The sequence below is a fragment of the Prorops nasuta genome, unplaced genomic scaffold (genome assembly GCF_024137725.1).
Source record: "Prorops nasuta isolate Cenicafe-Biocafe unplaced genomic scaffold, Cenicafe_Pnas_1.2 PNAS00005, whole genome shotgun sequence".
NCBI classification, from domain to species: Eukaryota; Metazoa; Arthropoda; class Insecta; order Hymenoptera; family Bethylidae; genus Prorops; species Prorops nasuta.
The window spans coordinates 4,584,039-4,600,630 of NW_027116802.1; the positions used below are offsets into that span (position 1 = coordinate 4,584,039).

Genomic DNA, 16,592 nt, shown 5'->3' on the forward strand with positions numbered 1-16,592 from the left:
AATATAGAAGAAGCTTTGCAAGAACGACCAGTATGTACAGGCAGGAATTATGATTTTGGCATTCAGGCACCAGCACCAGTAACAAGGCCCAACAGCAGGTAGGTAGAGTGTGAGACATGCACGAATTGTCAAGAGCAAACTGCTAACCGACGGTTTTGACGATTTTTAGATATTACATGGGTGTCGAAGTTTGCGAGGATCGACCCATCAGGCGTTTAACCGGACTGAAAACGAGGGTCGATCGTGTTCTCGTACCATCCTGTGACCTAACCTGTGCCTAATCTACTCTAATCTCGTCTGTACTGTTAATAATCACTTAATGTCAAATAAACACTCATTAATATACACAAACGAGTCTTATCTTGATCGCAGTCGTGAAATCTCAATCTCGATCTTACGTGTTGACCGGTCCTAACACGATCTGCGTGCTCTATCTTTCGATAGCGAGAGAATGCTCGGCCTATATGAAGGTAGGTATTGCTTGTTCGAATCATACCGAAACTTCCTACCGCAGCAGCGAAGAGGACAATGAAGCATTCCACGAGAGGAACAGCGATGCTCAGCATCGTTCTGCTCACATGGCTGACTCTGTCATCCGGGCATAAAGCTGAGTCGGTAAAGGAGTTGAGCCTCGAGACGACGTCGACCGAGGTAATCAAAAATGAGACGGTGGCGCTGCAGGAGGAGGTAAAGAAAAATCTCTTTCTCTTTCTATAAGAAATGTAAACATATCTACCACTAGTTCCTAGAACTCTATAAACTCTTGGATTTTGCAGAATTCCGAATCAGCAGAGAGCATCAAGAATCTCGAGGAAGCCGTACTGAAAGCTCTCGAGCTGTCCGAGCTCGAATCTTTGGAAAAGGAATTGAATTCGACCAGCTCCGAGGAACTCAGCAATTTACCAAAGAGACAAGCTTCGGCAGCAGCCGCGGCAGCAGCAGCAGCTTCATCCTCCTCGCTCTTGAACGTCGCACCATTTTTCCAAGTTATACCAGTGGCTCAGTTGGATGCTCATTCCTGCGAAGCCGACGCCTTGTCCTTCCGCCATAGACACGTTCTCGGTGAAATCATCCACGTGTTGCTTTGCGAATTGAGAAAATTGTGGCACTACTTTTTGGTAGCAGTAACGAATTTGAGGGAAGAACTGTCGCTAGGACCACAGATCCAACAAGTACAGTACGACAACTTGCAGTCACTGGACAATCTAGGATTTGCAGGATTTTTGCAACGTGGACCGGTTCTCGTGGACGCTCTTCTGCAGAACCCGGAGCACCTGCTCTCCGTAACCGATGTCTTGAGAGTATCGATCCCTTTGCCAAGCATTGCACAAACTTTGCACAGGATCAAGGCCGTCGTTATCAGGCTTCTGCATCTGCTTCGTCAAATCGTCATTGACGTAGTGTTGAATATCTTTGGCCCTGATGGTTTACTGATCCACCTCTTGAATCGCTACGAGCTGCTCGAACTGAGAGGACACGAAGGCGTGTCTCGCTTATTAGGTAACGAGGCTGTAGCAGCGTCTTCGGCTTCTGCTTCGGCTTCATCGGCCTCCGCTGCAGCTTCATCCGCTGCTCTTGCTGCCTCAAACTCTCAAGTCTTCCTTGATCGAGTCGGTCAAATCCGTCAACCTTTGACAGAGAGGGTTGCGTATTTCAAGGATGCCGTAGCTAGAGTTCCAAGCTATTTCCCACAATGGAGCGAACCAGCCGTTGAAACGGAAACGGAAACGGAAACGGAAACCGAAACCGAAATCGAAACCGAGACGGAGACTCAGTACAGTTTGCCAATAAGAACAAGACCGATCGTAGTAAGACCAAGACCAATCAGGCCAAGACCAGTTTTCAACGAAGCTGTTGCATCCGCTGCTGCTGCTGCTTCCGCCGCCTCTGCTGCCACATCCGCAGTCAGCCAAGTGGAGGACAGCATCCCAGCCGAAGTTGTACCCAACAGTGCCGTAACCGAGGTCGACACTACCTCCACTAGCGAGGTAGTCGTTGAGGAAGCACCTCGAGTTCAACCAATTTACATCAGACCCGCAGCCACCTACATTCCTAGCGTTGTCAGGAGCGAAGTAGTGGAAACTGAAACCGAGACTGAAACCGAGACTGAAACCGAGACAGAGACTGAGACTGAAACGACTAGCAGGATCTTGCCCGTACCGTACGTAACGCCTACAGTGGCTACTTCCTCAGCTGCAGCTGCTTCCGCTGCATCTTCTGCTGCTGCCTCAGCATCATCCGCTAATATCATTTCGCCTCGTCCCAGGACACGTTTTATTCCAAGGATTCTCGACGTAACTCAGGGAATTTCTAACGCTGCATCCTCTTCCGCTGCTGCTGCAGCCGCGTCATCCGCAAATACCGTTTCGGCTCGTCCCAGAACACGATTCTTCCCAAGGATACTGGATATGACTCAAGGACTTTCTAACGCTGCCTCTTCCTCCGCTGCTGCTGCATCTTCCGCAAATACCGTATCTGCTCGTCCCAGTCCTCGTCTGATCCCAAGGATACTGGATGTAACCGAAGGAATTTCTAACGCAGCCTCCTCTGCCGCTTCTGCAGCATCCGCTGCATCCGGTGCGTCAGGTGCGTCAGCTTCTTCAGCCGCATCAGCCTCCTCAGCATCGCAACGCGTCAGGAACTACCTCCCGGTTCAACTACCTTTGATCCTGCCCCGTGAGAAAGTAGTGAGTGTCCTTGGACAGGACGTTGTTGCACCAGGTGACACCATTGCCATCAGACTGAGGAACAGAGCCATTCTCTTTGGCCGAGTATTGGATGCTGTCAGCCCAATCAGCTTCAACTTTGTCAAACCTAGATCATACTCCTCCTTCTTCCGCAACGGTGGCAAAATCTGGCATCTTTCGCCTCGCGATTTTCGCGATCCAGATTGCGTAAGAGCACTCACCGATTCCGCACTCTCCTATGCCATCTAAATTCTCTAGATTCTTCTGTATTCTCGTTTAAATAAATCAAATTACAAAATACTATTGCGATTATTTATTGAATTATGCCGTGTAAACAAAAACTGTATGACCTGGTCATCAAAACGCTCTCGAATTTCAATTGCCATGACGCAACGAGTGCGAAAAATTTCACCGATTACATATCGCCGTTACCTCGTTAAAGTGGTAATCTTTTGAAAAAAAATTCTACATTCCGAGAACCGTTAGATATAGTTGCTCTTTTTTTTCTGGCCCCGTGATCTAGCTCTACTCTCGCGTCTTATCATGTTCGCTTTAACTGAATCTGGTTACGACACGAAAATCAGCACGAGCTTCTTTTTCTTATTCGCCGCTGAAATACACAAAAGCATTGATGCATAAGACAGCGAGGCGTAAACTTTACGCATCAGGGGATAAGATTATTGAGTTTTATTGTTACGTGTATAATACAAATCGCTTCTCGGAACTGTACGAACCGCTAACTATAGATTATCTTCTTTTGCTCCTTCCTCTCTTATTCCTGATGTATATATATATATATATATATATATATATATATATATATATATATATATATATATAGTCATTCTCCACTCTGTGTATGTATTCTTTATTCGGATAAAGGCGCTCGATAATAATGTTTTGTAACTCGTATGTATTTTTTTTCTCCTATCTCTTATTACGTTTCGCTTTGAAAATATATATATATATATATATAGTACAGTGATCCCCATTAGCATGATTTTACTTAGTCGACTGAAAAATGACTGAAACGTGGACAGTGAGCATTGGAAGAAACGCGCATAATCGTACTGTTCTAGCCAGCACCAGCTTGAACTTTGACCCCGTCATGTATTATCGTTCCTAGGCTGCGAGTTCTAACCTCCCTCTCCTCTCTCTGTCTCTCTCTCTCCTTATTGGTCAGTGTACATATACTCTATGACTGTCGACACTCCACGACAATCAGTGCATCATCATCAACGCTACGGCATAGAACCAATAATACTTCTCTCTCCCTCTTTCTCTATTATAAACTCTGTAAACACCTATCAATTGTATACAACCATGGCACGTTATCTTCTTCTCGCTTTCCTCCTGATCTGCTTCGCCTGCCTTATTCAGGTAATTCTAAAAATTTCTATAACTCACAAAGTTATTAATTATAAACATATTTTTATCGCGCTATTGGTTTATCTTATAACTTGACCCGCTTCTTTCCGTGAAAAGGGAACACCGTTACCCCAAGAGTCCCAAGACGAAGGAGCTAAAGAGGCGGCAAAGAAGATCCAGGAAACCCTGCAGAATGCCGCGCAATCTGTCAGCAAGGCCGTCGAGGATTTCCTGAAAGACCCTAAGATCAACGAATACGTGGAAAGTGGCAAAACCTATATACAGAACGCTGCTGAAAATGTTCGCAAGCAATTCGAGAATGTCGTTCCGAAAACCAATTAGAAACTAGCAAGGTTTACGTACAAATATTTCTTGGAATGTTCAATATTTGACAAATAAATCTAATCCAATAATCTCTTTTCTTCTCTCTTCCTGTTCTCCTACTCCTCTTCAAATGGTTCTGGCCCATAAATTAAAGAGTACTCCGTGTATATACTGATTAAATTAAGGTTAAAGAGTCATTGGCTATACCACGAGGCCACGCGATTATGCAACTATAGTTGAAACTTTACTCGCAAAATTCTGCACGACGCGATTTTGCGCTCGCGTGAGCTAGATAGATTAGGAGGGAGGGGGAGAGACTGAATTACAAATGGCACATTTTTGCGCGCAATTGCATAATTGAGATTTGCGAGAGGAAATTACACAGAATTAATTAATACACAATAGAATTGAATTATAGTACACTTTGTTGAAAGATCGATCTATGGAGCAAGGGGCTGGCTAAGGCGAGACGAGATGAGACAAAAAGCGATAATCGGCACTTTGCCCCTCAAGTTATTGATAAGAATGGACTATAAGAGGGATCGTCCGGGAGGAAAGCTCCATCAGTCGATTCTAGTTGTAGGCGAGAAAGTGCAGAGAAAGTGAAAAAAGTGAGGAGATATAGTGATATCATAAGAAGCCATGGAGAAAAGCGGTAGAATCTTCGTTTGGATGAGCCTCCTGGGCGTTGTCATCGCGACTGTCCAAGGGCTGCCATCGGGCGAGGTTGAACCAGCTCAGGTCCAGCCGGCAGCAGCCAATCAGCCTGCCCAACTTTCGGATATCATAAACCAAGCTCAGAACAATATCAAGGAACTGGCCAAACAAATCCAGACTCAGTTGAATCTTCCTGATCAACAGAACGTCGTCAACACCATCAAGGATCAGAGCACAAATTTTGTCAATAATGTTCAAGAGTACGTGAAACAGGTGTCAGAGGAGGCAAGTCTTTCCATTCCTTTCCTAATTCTCGTGCTACATCATACGCATAGCTTATCTTCTTGGTTGATCACAGGTCAAGGCAAAGAGTCCAGAGGTTGAGAGACTTTGGGCCGATGTTAAAAGCAAGCTGAGCAAGGTCGTTGACGATATCAACGCACAGATCCCGAACGCCAAGGAGCAGGCCACGCAGCTTCAAGCTAAATTCCAAGAAGGCGTAGAGACTCTCGTCAAGGAGTCGGACAAGGCGGCTAAGGCCATCAGTCAAAATTCCGAAAAGGTGCAAGAAGACATTGCCAAGTTCACCAAGCAAGCTGTGGAACTTGCGGTTCAAGCCACTACCAATTTGAACACTCAGCTGCAACAAGCTGCTGACGCCAACAAGGCTGCGCCCAGCAATTGATTTTTGACTATTGTTAGACGATTGACAGACGAACCAACAGACGACAGACAGACGGTCAGACAAATCTGTGTGCGAGACACAAGATAACATTGTTCTGTCAAAAATTATTATTATTTTATTGCAAAATATCAACTATTATTTATCATGATTTTAATTCATTGTTTATCTCTATAATTCTTTCCTTCCTTTTTCATTTCCTGTTATTCTGATCCACGATAAGAGTATAAGGATTCGTTCTTTGCTGCTATTGCCTAGTGCTTGTGGTAAATATAAACAAGAAAAAAAACTACCAGATTTAATAATTCTAAGTTCCACGATGACATATTTTATTATACATTTAAGAAAAAAATATGACTTCGATCAATATCCTATGTTGTCTTTAAATATAAATATTAATTGAATTCATATATATAATCATGCTTGTAAATTTAAACTCTCATAATTGTGTATCAAAAGATAGCACGATAGTTTCAAATAATATATATATATATAAGATACATAACGTACTTACTAAAAAAATAAAGTTGAAATGAGATCAAGAATCTCATTGTGACGACAAATAAATGGAATTAGGCCATGCATTGTATATATATATATATATATATGTATAGCATTTCCACGTTTACATGAAGAAATTTCGCGAAAGATCCATGCCAATTTGCACGTCAGCGAATTTCTGAAAAGTTAATCTAACAGCAAGAATTTTCCTAAATATCAGCATATTCCGTTGAATAAAAAACCAAAATACCCGATCGCAATCAACCACTGTATTGACGATCGTTAATTCATTGGCTCATGTACTGTAATAATGAGGTTTTTTGTCCTTTTACTCGTAGTAGCTTCGCTAACGGTGAGTTTCAAAATTTGTCTGGAGAGTGCAATGTTTAATTCTATAAATTAGTATTATATAATAATTATTGTGTTTTTAACCTTCTTCAGATAACAACGATACTTTGCGATGAAGAAAAATTCACCAAGGAACACAAAAATCTTTTGGAAAAACTTACGGAGCTATATTTAAATAAAGATTCACCGAAACAGAACGAAGTAACAAGCCCGATAGATGATTCCGTATTGGAAAAGCAGAAAAGAATTAATCTTGGTTTTGAGAAAATGATACAGTTTATTCATGTGCTTGGGCAAGTTGATGATTTTGTATCTGACAAAACGAAAAATTTTGTACGAAGAATCAATGCGATTTATCAAGCCGATGATAAAAACAGTTGAGATTTTTTACTGTAATAAAAAATTTCTTTACAAATAATTGTTGATAAAGATAAATTATTTCTTACCAATCGACGTTAATCAATGTAGAATCTAATGGTCTTTTAATTGGTTCGTATGAGGTAATGCTAGGGGGCAGCACTATACAGTGTACAGTTTTTTTTCTTAAGATGGCTCTCTTACTTTCTCGTGTTTATACTTTATACTTCTTCTCCCCCCCCCCCCCCCCCTCTGACCATTTATCTCCCTCTCACTCTATTTTAAACGTATATTATCCTTCTGCTGCTGCTCCGCTCTCAATATAGCAACATTCTACACATAATGCATAATGTTAATTTTATTTTTGTTTTACATGTATATAAAAATTCCTCACCATTGATTCGAAAGAGAAAAAAGTTTATGAAAATAACTGATATGAAATAAACGGATAGGAAATATGATATAGTGATAGTGATACGAAAAGGGTTTCAAGGAAATTTCACTAGGTGGCGACTGTATTGGACACAACCACCAGTCACGCAGGGATATCAGGCTGATTGTGGGCGATTTGTGTGCGAAAAACTGATCGTTTACCACATGTTGATTAAACAAAGATAATTTTATAATAGAACAGTTTCAAGAGTGACGGTTCCCTGATTCCTTTAGTTCAATAAGCTGGCCGGGTAAAAATTCGAAAAAAAACTCAGACTCTGTAGTCAAAGTTTGAAGAAAGCTTTCTTGCCTGCTTGAGTTACGTTACGTCACGTACGCTGTATAAGGGGTATAGGAAGAGAGAGAAAGAGAGCATCACAGGATACATATACACATACAGCACTGCATTCCTATATCACCTATGTACAGAGTAGCCCTGGCACACAAACACAGCTACAGTAGGCTACAGATACTATAGCATAATCCGCTGATACATACAACTAACAAGTAACCCAAGTAACAATTCGTCTATTTGGGCGATTGAAGCAAAGTAGATAGATATTATTACGTGGTGAACGATTCGGAGATATTCAGTGAGTTGGATAGACAGGAAAGCTATATAGCTATTTGGCTAGACGATCTCAAGAAGAAGGGGATATCCCGTTCAAGAACAAGAGATTCGACTGATTCGAGTGAATTGTTGTCCGTGGCCAGTCGCCACCGCCACTACCACCGCCGTGTCACCGTCGAAGGCCAAGTTTTCTGCTTTCCATACCCGAGTCTTGTTCTTGTGTCAAGTACAAGTAATAAAGCTCTCTCATCTCTACTTTGCCCTACTAGGCCCTAAAGTGTCACGCACGCGCTAAATTCGCTATACGCGCGTCAAGTCACAGCCAACAGCCACAAATCGCAACGGCCACAACCGAGTCAGTATTCCTTCCTGGGATATAACCTATAAGGAAAATCCTATGCGAATGCACCGAAGCTATCAAGTATAACGGGAGAAGCTTTCTCACGCGATATCCTCTCGTCTCTCATTCTCGTTTGCCTTGTCTACCCTTTCCTGCCTTTCTCTCTTCTCTCTCTCTCTGTTCTCTGTTTCTTTTTACATCTTTACCTCTTTCCTGTGTGTGTAAACTCTTTCTTCTTTTTAATCCATACTTTTTACCTTTTACGTGCATCCATTACCTTATTAAATACTAAATATTATCGTTCATAAAAATATATCCCTTAATCCCTTAATCGGGACTTTACGCTGCTAATATTTTTTTAACGCTCGGAAGTCACCGTAAAATTAGTCAAAATTCCGGTCCCCACTAGGAAACGAGAAGGCCCCCAACAAATCGGCGGCAGAAATCCACCAACCACTGGCGAAGAACCGTCATCGGGTGGCAGGATGAATGGCAAGAGAAACAAACGCCTTAATACCAACAGGTATTATATTTTCCTTCCTCTTACATTTTCTTTGTAAAATGCTGAAGATGTATATATCATTTAGGTCAAAAGAGCAAGCCTATTATGTCTTCGTGTAATTCTGGTATATTTGTAGGTCTCCCAGGGCTAGAGGCTCCCAGGAGAGAGGCATTGCTGCAGAAGGCATATATAATAATGCCCATTTTATGCATGCGATTACCAGCCATGTTGGTAATACTGTACAGGTACTATTTTACTCAAAATTGCAAAGATTTTTATCTCTTCACATTTTTATCCTACTACCAACAAACAAACAGATACTATTCTTATTGATATTTTTTATTGCAGATCCAGACGCAAAATGGTTCTGTTTACGAGGGTGTTTTTAGAACATTCTCTAGTCAATTTGATGTAGTCTTGGAAATGGCTCATCGTGTAGATAGTTCAGGAAAAATTACTGTCGACAGTGTTGTGGAAAAACTAATTTTTAAGCCACAGGATATAGTTACTATGTCGGCTAAAGACGTTGATTTGGATTATGCCATTAGTGATACGTTTCAAACAGATACAGCAATTAGTAAATTTAATGGTATAATTGGAGAAAAGGAATTAGAGCCATGGGATGGCCCATCTAGTATGAATGGGGATGATTTAGAACTGGATGGCGCAGCCAATGGATGGGATGTAAATGAAATGTTCCGTAAAAATGAGCAACAGTATGGTGTAACGACCACATTTGAGCCTTCGTTGGCTGGCTATACTTTTCAATTACAACGCAAAGATACTAAAGATTATAAGGAGCAAGAGCAGAAAGCAGCTGAAATAGCTCATGAAATTGAGTCTCAGCCAAATTATAGAGCGAGACTTGAGCTTGAAAATGGCGATGAGGAGGAAAGATTTGCTGCGGTAGTTCGAGCTCCAAATGACAAATATGTGCCTCCACCGCTAAAGAAAAAAAATGGGAATACAGGAAAATTGATAAGAGCTACGCCACCTCCAGCGTCACCTGGACCTGCGAATAACAAAAATGTACTGAATCAATCACCTCCGTCCGCGGTAACAGCAAACGTTTCACAGTCTTCCAGCGCTCCAGCTGGAATGCAAACTGCCCATCCACCAGTTCAGCATCCATTAGGAATCCCGTCGAGTGGTGTTGTATATAATACACCACCGCCATTCGTACCTCCTGCAACGACCTCTCAAACGGCTCCAGTGATACAACAATCGCAGTCTCAATCACAACCCACTCCCATGCCTCAAGTGGCATACCCTGCACAGCAACTTCCACCTAACAAAATGGCTAATAATGATAAGCGCGAGCGACCTGCTAGACAAATGTATCAGAACGATAAAGCCCCCCCTGCACCATTTTCACAGCAAAATTTGGTTTCAACGCATCAATCATCGCAAGCATCGCATCAGCCACATCCACCCCTCCAGCAGCAGAGCTCGCTTGAGAGTCAGAGATGCGAGACTTTGCCGCATAAACCAGAGCATAGAAAAGTACGTATAACGAATCTCTCACTTCATCAGCCCTTTGTTTCCCGGTTTGCTTTATTAAAATTAATTAAAAGAATTAGTAAATTATAAAAGAAAATAATTATTTTGCCAAAGGTCCCTGTTCCTCGTGGAAGAGAGGAGCAACACTCGGAGCTGCGGCAATTCGCATCGGACTTTAAATTGGCGGAAGCTTCACCTCAAGAAACCCCACCGGTTACCAGGAAACAGCAGCAACAACAACATCAACAAGATTCGCATTTAGTGCAATCGCAAATTACCCAGTCGCATCACCCACCACCTACACATCAACACACTGCGCCACCACCTCCTCAGCCGCAGCCACCACAGCCGCAGCAACAACCACAACCACAACGACAGAGCCCCCATCAACAGCAGCCACCGTCGCAGCAGCTACAACAACAGCAGCAACCATTACCACCGCCACAACAGCAACATCAAAGCGCTCAGGAGGAAGCCGTTATAACCAGTAAACCTCCGCCTGGTCCTATACCAATTCGTCCTGCAAGTCCTCCACAACAAACGCCGCAGCCACAGGTTCAGCAAGCTGCACCAGTTGTACAACAATCTACTCAAGAACCAGCTGTTGATAAGATCACGACTGCCTTTAAAAAATCTACGCTAAATCCAAATGCTAAAGAATTTAATCCAAATGCCAAGCCTTTTACACCGGTAAGTTCAAAGATTTTTTAAGAGTAATGCTAAAAATGATCTAAAATGGCTTATAATATAATATGTATCAGCGTTCACCAAGCACTCCAACGCAAAGTAGGCCTCATACACCACAGACTCCCCAGTATGCCGGAGCAGCAATGTCTGCTACGGTTGTTATGCCGGCATACGTAATGACTAGCCAACCACCAACTGCGTTCAGTCAGCATCCACCACAACCCGTATCCAGGTTCCGGAAAAGTCAGTATCTAGGTATCAAACACATTTGACAATTATTAATATTTCTGATACGAGCACAAGGCTTTATTGGCTTCTGAAACATTTGATATTATTTTTCCGTTTTCTCTCTTTCATTGTAAAATATTCTTTCTCTGGCACTTTCTTTTTGTTTTTTCCAGTGCCAATGATGCAGCATCGTGGACCTGATATAGCTTCTCAGATGCAAGTAGCAGCAGCAACTGGGCAGCCGCTTTTAGCGCCAGCACCGTTGCATCCGCCATTCCAGGTGCCTTATCCAGGTCAACCAACATATCAACAGATGGTTCGCATGGTACAAGCGCCTCCTCCACCACCGCATATGGCTACACCATATCATCATCCACATGACTCGCCAGGACCACAAGCGCCAGGAATACAGTATATGAATCCTCATCCACATCACGTTGCTCAACAGCCACCCAGTCAGACGCCATCGCCGGCAAATCCAAATCCGCCACACACACCAGGAGCATATAATCCACCTGGCACTCCACAGCCTTCCTATCCACAGCCACCTCCACAAGGTCACGCTCCAAGCTATCCTATCATGTGCCCCATTATACCGCAACATATACAAATTCCACCACAGCACGTGCAGTACCTTCAACCCCAACCTCCACCGGGGACACAGCAAACTATACCTGTTATTTTGCCGCACAATCAGTAGCCACGGTTATTATCTGCCAAAAGAAATGAGAGCTGTTAGTAGTTCTGCTGCAGACGGTAGATCCAATTTTTAAAATTTCAAGTTGCTTTAGTGACGTTTGTCATTCCGAGAGTAAGTGAGGGAGAAAGAGAGAGAGAGAGAGAGAGAGAAAGAGCAAGAGAGTGAGTGGAGGGGAGAGGACGGGAAGAAAGTACTTTATATACCGTATGTCACACAAAGTTATTTTGCAAATCGCTTTATGGCTAGAATACTTAACGTTTATTCGGCACTATTGACATGCATTAGAAATATTAATATCAGAAAGATATGCCAAATACAAAGGTGCCGACGGATTTAAAATCCTATTCTTTTTCGTGCAAGCTACAAAAGTTGTAGGTACTGCAAGCTATTCTCCTCTTCACCTCTATTCTTCGTTGATATGCCTTCCATCCTTGCTCCGATTCTAACCATAATTTTAATATTTTTCAACTATGTACCGCAAAAATGAAAAGGTGATCTTTCAAGCCTATGGGACGGTTCGTTATAATAATTGGATAGGCTGGCTGGTGAACCGGCTTATTCTTCATTTCGACTACTGTTTGAAAGAGTCTCTCATCGTGAACCTATCATACGTTTAAATTTGACATGATAAAGATAGAATACACGCGGTACTCCCCTTCATAAAAATTATTAGATGGACAAAAATTGTGTTATTGACTTAAGTATTTCAAATGGAATGAGAGAAAAGGGAGGGGGGGGGGGGAGTAAAAGAGATTACATGATTGTTGCAATATTTGTTTCTTTTTCATCGGTAGTTCATTTAATATTCAGGAACACGTATGAAAAATATATTTTCAGTTGACGTTTTCTTAAGACAAAGAAGATTTACCAAACGAAAACATGAACATTTGATGTAAGAAAGCTGTTTGAAGTTCTGTCTACCGCATTGCAAGGATAAGGGACAGCTGAGGCGCATGTATGCAGGGTAAAATTCGTCATTTTGTAGACTAACGGGAGTTGGCGGAGACAGATAACGGGGATAAACAATAGTGAAAAAGAAAAACGATTTGTTAATGAACTGTATTAAAACGTATGCTTAAGTATACGGATACTGAATGTTTAAATTTGGTCTAATCATCGCTGATCTGCTAAACGTTGAGATAAGCGTTTTGGAAGTGGAGAAGAAGATGCATATAAAAATGATGGTTATATGAAAGAGGTACAAAGCTTATTAGGCTCTTGTATAATATTGGATGCTCCTTAATTATCTTCGACGAGCATCTAGCATGTACTCTGTAACAGAAATAATTCAGCAGTGCTGATTCGACGTGTGAACTTTGCATTTTTTATCGAGGGTTGACTGTTGATGGGAATCCAGTATTTTATTTGCACACATTTCGTAAATTATATTGTTATAAAAAATGAATTTAGAATGTAAAGTTAAGTGCATTCTTAAGGTATAAAAAGTTAATGTTTTTTTCTTGTTTTTAAAGCATGCGATATGTGCAGATTTTTTTCGAAGAAGATTCAAGTATAATTATCAAGTGCGTGCAGATGGATTCTTTGTTAATTCTGTACCTCTTACATATAGTATTCAGAAATATGATAAAGGAAAAAAGTCGAGCGAGTTATATCTCTAATGATGGAAAGCTAATAAAGCGCCAAGCTTCTACGGCCTTAGACCTAGTCGTGTATATATGAAGGAAGCAAGGACACACCTTATTTACAGAAGGTATTAGTTCAATGCGTGGCATCGTTAAACACAAATTTTATATCGAAGAGATTTAAAAATAAAGAACAACAATAACACGTCGTAATAAAATAAATGCGTTGAAAAGGCAATTTTCTTTTTATTATTACCAAATTTATTATTTTTTACTTCTTACTTTATACATTAATTATTACAATACTTTCACCTCTATCATTTTTGCTTTTCATGATGTATTTTGTTCTTGCACAATTGGGGAATTAGGAGATTGCATGGTGTTACGTCCCTTTACTAATAAGTCGATAGATGGCGCAGGTATCTTATTTTTCGATTTATATGAATGTTGAGTGTTGACAGTGACTTAACCTCTACCGTCTGCAAGTGCAAGCCATAACGAGGTTATTACATTAAAGAGCAATAAGAATGCAGACAATGAAGAAAAATTGGAGCGAATTGGGTGTACTAAGTACACCTGTTCGTGATACCTTGCAGCAGTTAAATTATACAAGTATGACCCCAGTACAGGTAAGAGTTAAAATATGGGAGGTGCACATAACTTCAATAAATAATAAAAATAAATCATCAGCAATAACAACTGTTGCTTCTAGGCAGCATGTATACCCTTACTGCTACAAGGCAAAGATGTTGCTGCAGAAGCAGTTACCGGTAGCGGAAAAACATTAGCTTTTCTTGTTCCTTTGCTTGAGATATTGCAGGTGGTAATATCAATCTAATTTGATTATTTTTAAGTCTTATAGAAAACGAAGAGTATGAAATTTATTCAGTTCTTTTTTATAGAGAAGAAAAGAAAAATGGAAGAAATATGAGGTTGGAGCAATAATAATTTCCCCCACTAGGGAGTTAGCCATACAAATCAGCGAGGTTTTATCAGAATTTCTTAACAAGCTACCTGTTCTGAAACAAGTTTTACTTGTTGGTGGCACAACTACTACAGAGGATATAAACAAATTAAAGAATGGTGTTAATATTATTGTAGCAACCCCTGGAAGATTAGAAGATTTATTAAGCAATAGTGTAAACCTCAACTTAAGTAAATGGGTGAAGTCCTTGGTAAATAAATATTATGGTAGTAACTTTACACAATTGATAGAATATTTAATAATTTTATTGTTGTTATTTATCAAAATATTTTTACCATTACTTCAGGAGCTTCTTGTGTTGGATGAAGCAGACAGACTACTTGATCTGGGATTCTCTACGTCTATTGATGTAATTTTAAGTTTTCTACCTAGGTTGAGAAGGACAGGATTATTTTCTGCTACTCAGACAAAAGAATTGAAAAAGCTGATTAGAGCAGGCTTAAGAAATCCAGCCCTTATTGTCGTAAAGGAAAAACCTAATACATCTACGCCTATTAATCTAAAAAACAACTATGCTATAGTAAATGTAGACAAAAAATTGTCAGCATTAATTGATTTTATTAAGACTAATGGCACTACTAAGAAATACATGGTGTTCTTTCCAACTTGTGCTTGTGTAGATTATTTTAGTGATATTATTAAGGAGTAAGTGAAGATAATGCTTATGTAACATTTGAATGGCAAGATTTCGATTGTAACCAGCATAATGTATTATTACTTTGCAGATTCTTTTCGTCCGTAACGGTATTAGCGCTTCATGGTAAAATGAAATCGAAAAGGCATAAAATTTTTGACGAATTTCGGCGTGTGACTCATGGTATTTTAGTTTGTACCGATGTAATGGCACGTGGTATTGATATCTCAGAAGTTGATTGGGTTTTACAATCGGATCCTCCATCTTCGGCTAATAATTTTGTGCATAGGTATGGATATAGCTTTCTTTCTTGATTATTATAGCTTGCTTATCGCCATTCTGTTATGTAGAAGCAAGACAGAAAACAATTGGAATATATTAAATGGAAGCAATTTTTACCTGCAGGTGCGGACGTACTGCAAGATTTGGAAGAGAAGGTAACGCTTTGTTATTTCTATTGGAATCTGAGGATGCTTATATAGACTTCATAAAAAGAAATCAGAAAGTGGATTTGCAAAAAATCGATATAAATTCATCTGATAAGACTTACGAGGAGTGCGTAAAGTGTATGAGAGAATTACAATTGAAAGACAGACTTTTGTTTGATAAGGCGAACCGAGCATTTGTTTCTTATATACAAGCATATAATAAGCATGAATGTAACTTAATTTTACGATTGAAAGACATAGATCTAGGAAAATTGGCCTTAGGGTTTGGTCTTTTGAAGTTGCCTCGAATGCCGGAACTTCAGGGTAAGGATTTATCTAGTTTTTGCGAAATGACTGTAGACACAAATTCTATAGCTTATGCGAATAAACAAAGAGAGCTGAATAGGCAAGAGAAATTAAATAAATTTAAAATCACCGGTATCTGGCCTACTAAGGAGATTAAGAAGCGGAAACAAACAGAGGCATGGTCCGAGGCTAAACAGAAAAAGTTAGAACGTCAAGAAAAACGTAAAAGGCGTAAGGAGAAAACAAACAAAAAGTTGGAATGTGGTGTACCGAAAAAGAAAAAGAGAAAATTTATTGATGAAGGAGAATTGGAGGAGCTGAGCAAAGATATAGCTCTGATTAAAAAGTTTAAAAGGAAAAAGATTACGCAGGAAGAGTTTGATACAGCTTTTGGATAATTGTAAATAGTGTTTGCAATGAACATTTTGTACAAATATATATAAATATAGAAAATATGAAGATATTTGCAGATTTCTTTGAGGCAGCGTTTCTAAGAAATGAAAAGTATTGAATAAATCAAGAATCTTACGAATAACAAGCGAAATATAAATGATTAAAAATATGAAGATTTTTTTATTTTGCCAGTATTTTGACCCGATACTTTTCCATCCCTGTTTACTGATTTAAGAAAATAGGCGAATTTCTATACACCCGGTGCAGTCGAATAATCTCCCATTGATTTTTATGGAAGATTGGGGTCTTGGGGTTCCCGCATAGACCACGTAGATTTTATCCTTGCTCCACTATTTTGTTTTTGCTTTTATTTCCTACA

General features: G+C 40.3%; 6 protein-coding genes across 9 annotated transcripts; all 6 read left to right on the plus strand.

Moving 5' to 3' along the window:
* Positions 1-528: 528 nt before the first annotated feature.
* Positions 529-2,936, plus strand: LOC136773806 (uro-adherence factor A-like). Its single transcript, XM_066727718.1, has 2 exons — positions 529-687; positions 777-2,936. The coding sequence occupies exons 1-2, from the start codon at positions 529-531 to the stop codon at positions 2,934-2,936; spliced, it is 2,319 nt and encodes a 772-aa protein (XP_066583815.1).
* A 933-nt stretch (positions 2,937-3,869) lies between these two features.
* Positions 3,870-4,468, plus strand: LOC136773513 (uncharacterized). Its single transcript, XM_066727247.1, has 2 exons — positions 3,870-4,067; positions 4,173-4,468. Exons 1-2 carry the CDS (start codon positions 3,885-3,887, stop codon positions 4,395-4,397), a joined length of 408 nt encoding a protein of 135 aa, XP_066583344.1. The 5' UTR covers positions 3,870-3,884; the 3' UTR covers positions 4,398-4,468.
* A 467-nt stretch (positions 4,469-4,935) lies between these two features.
* LOC136773373 (apolipophorin-3-like) lies at positions 4,936-5,875 on the plus strand. Its single transcript, XM_066727009.1, has 2 exons — positions 4,936-5,321; positions 5,395-5,875. The coding sequence occupies exons 1-2, from the start codon at positions 5,022-5,024 to the stop codon at positions 5,719-5,721; spliced, it is 627 nt and encodes a 208-aa protein (XP_066583106.1). The 5' UTR covers positions 4,936-5,021; the 3' UTR covers positions 5,722-5,875.
* A 146-nt stretch (positions 5,876-6,021) lies between these two features.
* On the plus strand, positions 6,022-6,948 carry LOC136773807 (uncharacterized). Its single transcript, XM_066727719.1, has 2 exons — positions 6,022-6,571; positions 6,661-6,948. Exons 1-2 carry the CDS (start codon positions 6,530-6,532, stop codon positions 6,946-6,948), a joined length of 330 nt encoding a protein of 109 aa, XP_066583816.1. The 5' UTR covers positions 6,022-6,529.
* A 520-nt stretch (positions 6,949-7,468) lies between these two features.
* On the plus strand, positions 7,469-12,604 carry Atx2 (Ataxin-2). 3 transcript variants are annotated; one of them, XM_066727397.1, is made up of 6 exons: positions 7,469-8,790; positions 8,906-9,014; positions 9,118-10,272; positions 10,384-10,959; positions 11,031-11,211; positions 11,358-12,604. In XM_066727397.1, exons 1-6 carry the CDS (start codon positions 8,753-8,755, stop codon positions 11,882-11,884), a joined length of 2,586 nt encoding a protein of 861 aa, XP_066583494.1. In that variant the 5' UTR covers positions 7,469-8,752; the 3' UTR covers positions 11,885-12,604. The 3 variants fall into 3 exon arrangements, with proteins under 3 accessions (XP_066583494.1, XP_066583493.1, XP_066583495.1); XM_066727396.1 differs by having other exon boundaries at positions 7,469-8,789; positions 8,893-9,014; XM_066727398.1 differs by having other exon boundaries at positions 7,469-8,789; positions 8,893-9,014; positions 11,031-11,199.
* A 1,327-nt stretch (positions 12,605-13,931) lies between these two features.
* On the plus strand, positions 13,932-16,369 carry LOC136773423 (ATP-dependent RNA helicase DDX55). 2 transcript variants are annotated; one of them, XM_066727103.1, is made up of 6 exons: positions 13,932-14,096; positions 14,180-14,290; positions 14,370-14,642; positions 14,739-15,097; positions 15,178-15,375; positions 15,492-16,369. In XM_066727103.1, exons 1-6 carry the CDS (start codon positions 13,995-13,997, stop codon positions 16,216-16,218), a joined length of 1,770 nt encoding a protein of 589 aa, XP_066583200.1. In that variant the 5' UTR covers positions 13,932-13,994; the 3' UTR covers positions 16,219-16,369. The 2 variants fall into 2 exon arrangements, with proteins under 2 accessions (XP_066583200.1, XP_066583201.1); XM_066727104.1 differs by having other exon boundaries at positions 14,180-14,287.
* The last annotated feature ends 223 nt before the right edge of the window (positions 16,370-16,592 follow it).

Coding starts and splice junctions, on each gene's coding strand:
- LOC136773806 (XM_066727718.1), top strand. CDS start 529: ATGAAGCATTCCACGAGAGGAACAGCGATGCTCAGCATCGTTCTGCTC. Junction 688..776: donor CGGTGGCGCTGCAGGAGGAG/GTAAAGAAAAAT, acceptor TGGATTTTGCAG/AATTCCGAATCAGCAGAGAG.
- LOC136773513 (XM_066727247.1), top strand. CDS start 3,885: ATGACTGTCGACACTCCACGACAATCAGTGCATCATCATCAACGCTAC. Junction 4,068..4,172: donor GCTTCGCCTGCCTTATTCAG/GTAATTCTAAAA, acceptor TTCCGTGAAAAG/GGAACACCGTTACCCCAAGA.
- LOC136773373 (XM_066727009.1), top strand. CDS start 5,022: ATGGAGAAAAGCGGTAGAATCTTCGTTTGGATGAGCCTCCTGGGCGTT. Junction 5,322..5,394: donor TGAAACAGGTGTCAGAGGAG/GCAAGTCTTTCC, acceptor GGTTGATCACAG/GTCAAGGCAAAGAGTCCAGA.
- LOC136773807 (XM_066727719.1), top strand. CDS start 6,530: ATGAGGTTTTTTGTCCTTTTACTCGTAGTAGCTTCGCTAACG. Junction 6,572..6,660: donor TCGTAGTAGCTTCGCTAACG/GTGAGTTTCAAA, acceptor AACCTTCTTCAG/ATAACAACGATACTTTGCGA.
- Atx2 (XM_066727396.1), top strand. CDS start 8,753: ATGAATGGCAAGAGAAACAAACGCCTTAATACCAACA. Junction 8,790..8,892: donor CAAACGCCTTAATACCAACA/GGTATTATATTT, acceptor TCGTGTAATTCT/GGTATATTTGTAGGTCTCCC. Junction 10,960..11,030: donor ATGCCAAGCCTTTTACACCG/GTAAGTTCAAAG, acceptor AATATGTATCAG/CGTTCACCAAGCACTCCAAC.
- LOC136773423 (XM_066727103.1), top strand. CDS start 13,995: ATGCAGACAATGAAGAAAAATTGGAGCGAATTGGGTGTACTAAGTACA. Junction 14,291..14,369: donor TGCTTGAGATATTGCAGGTG/GTAATATCAATC, acceptor TCTTTTTTATAG/AGAAGAAAAGAAAAATGGAA. Junction 15,098..15,177: donor TTTAGTGATATTATTAAGGA/GTAAGTGAAGAT, acceptor ATTACTTTGCAG/ATTCTTTTCGTCCGTAACGG.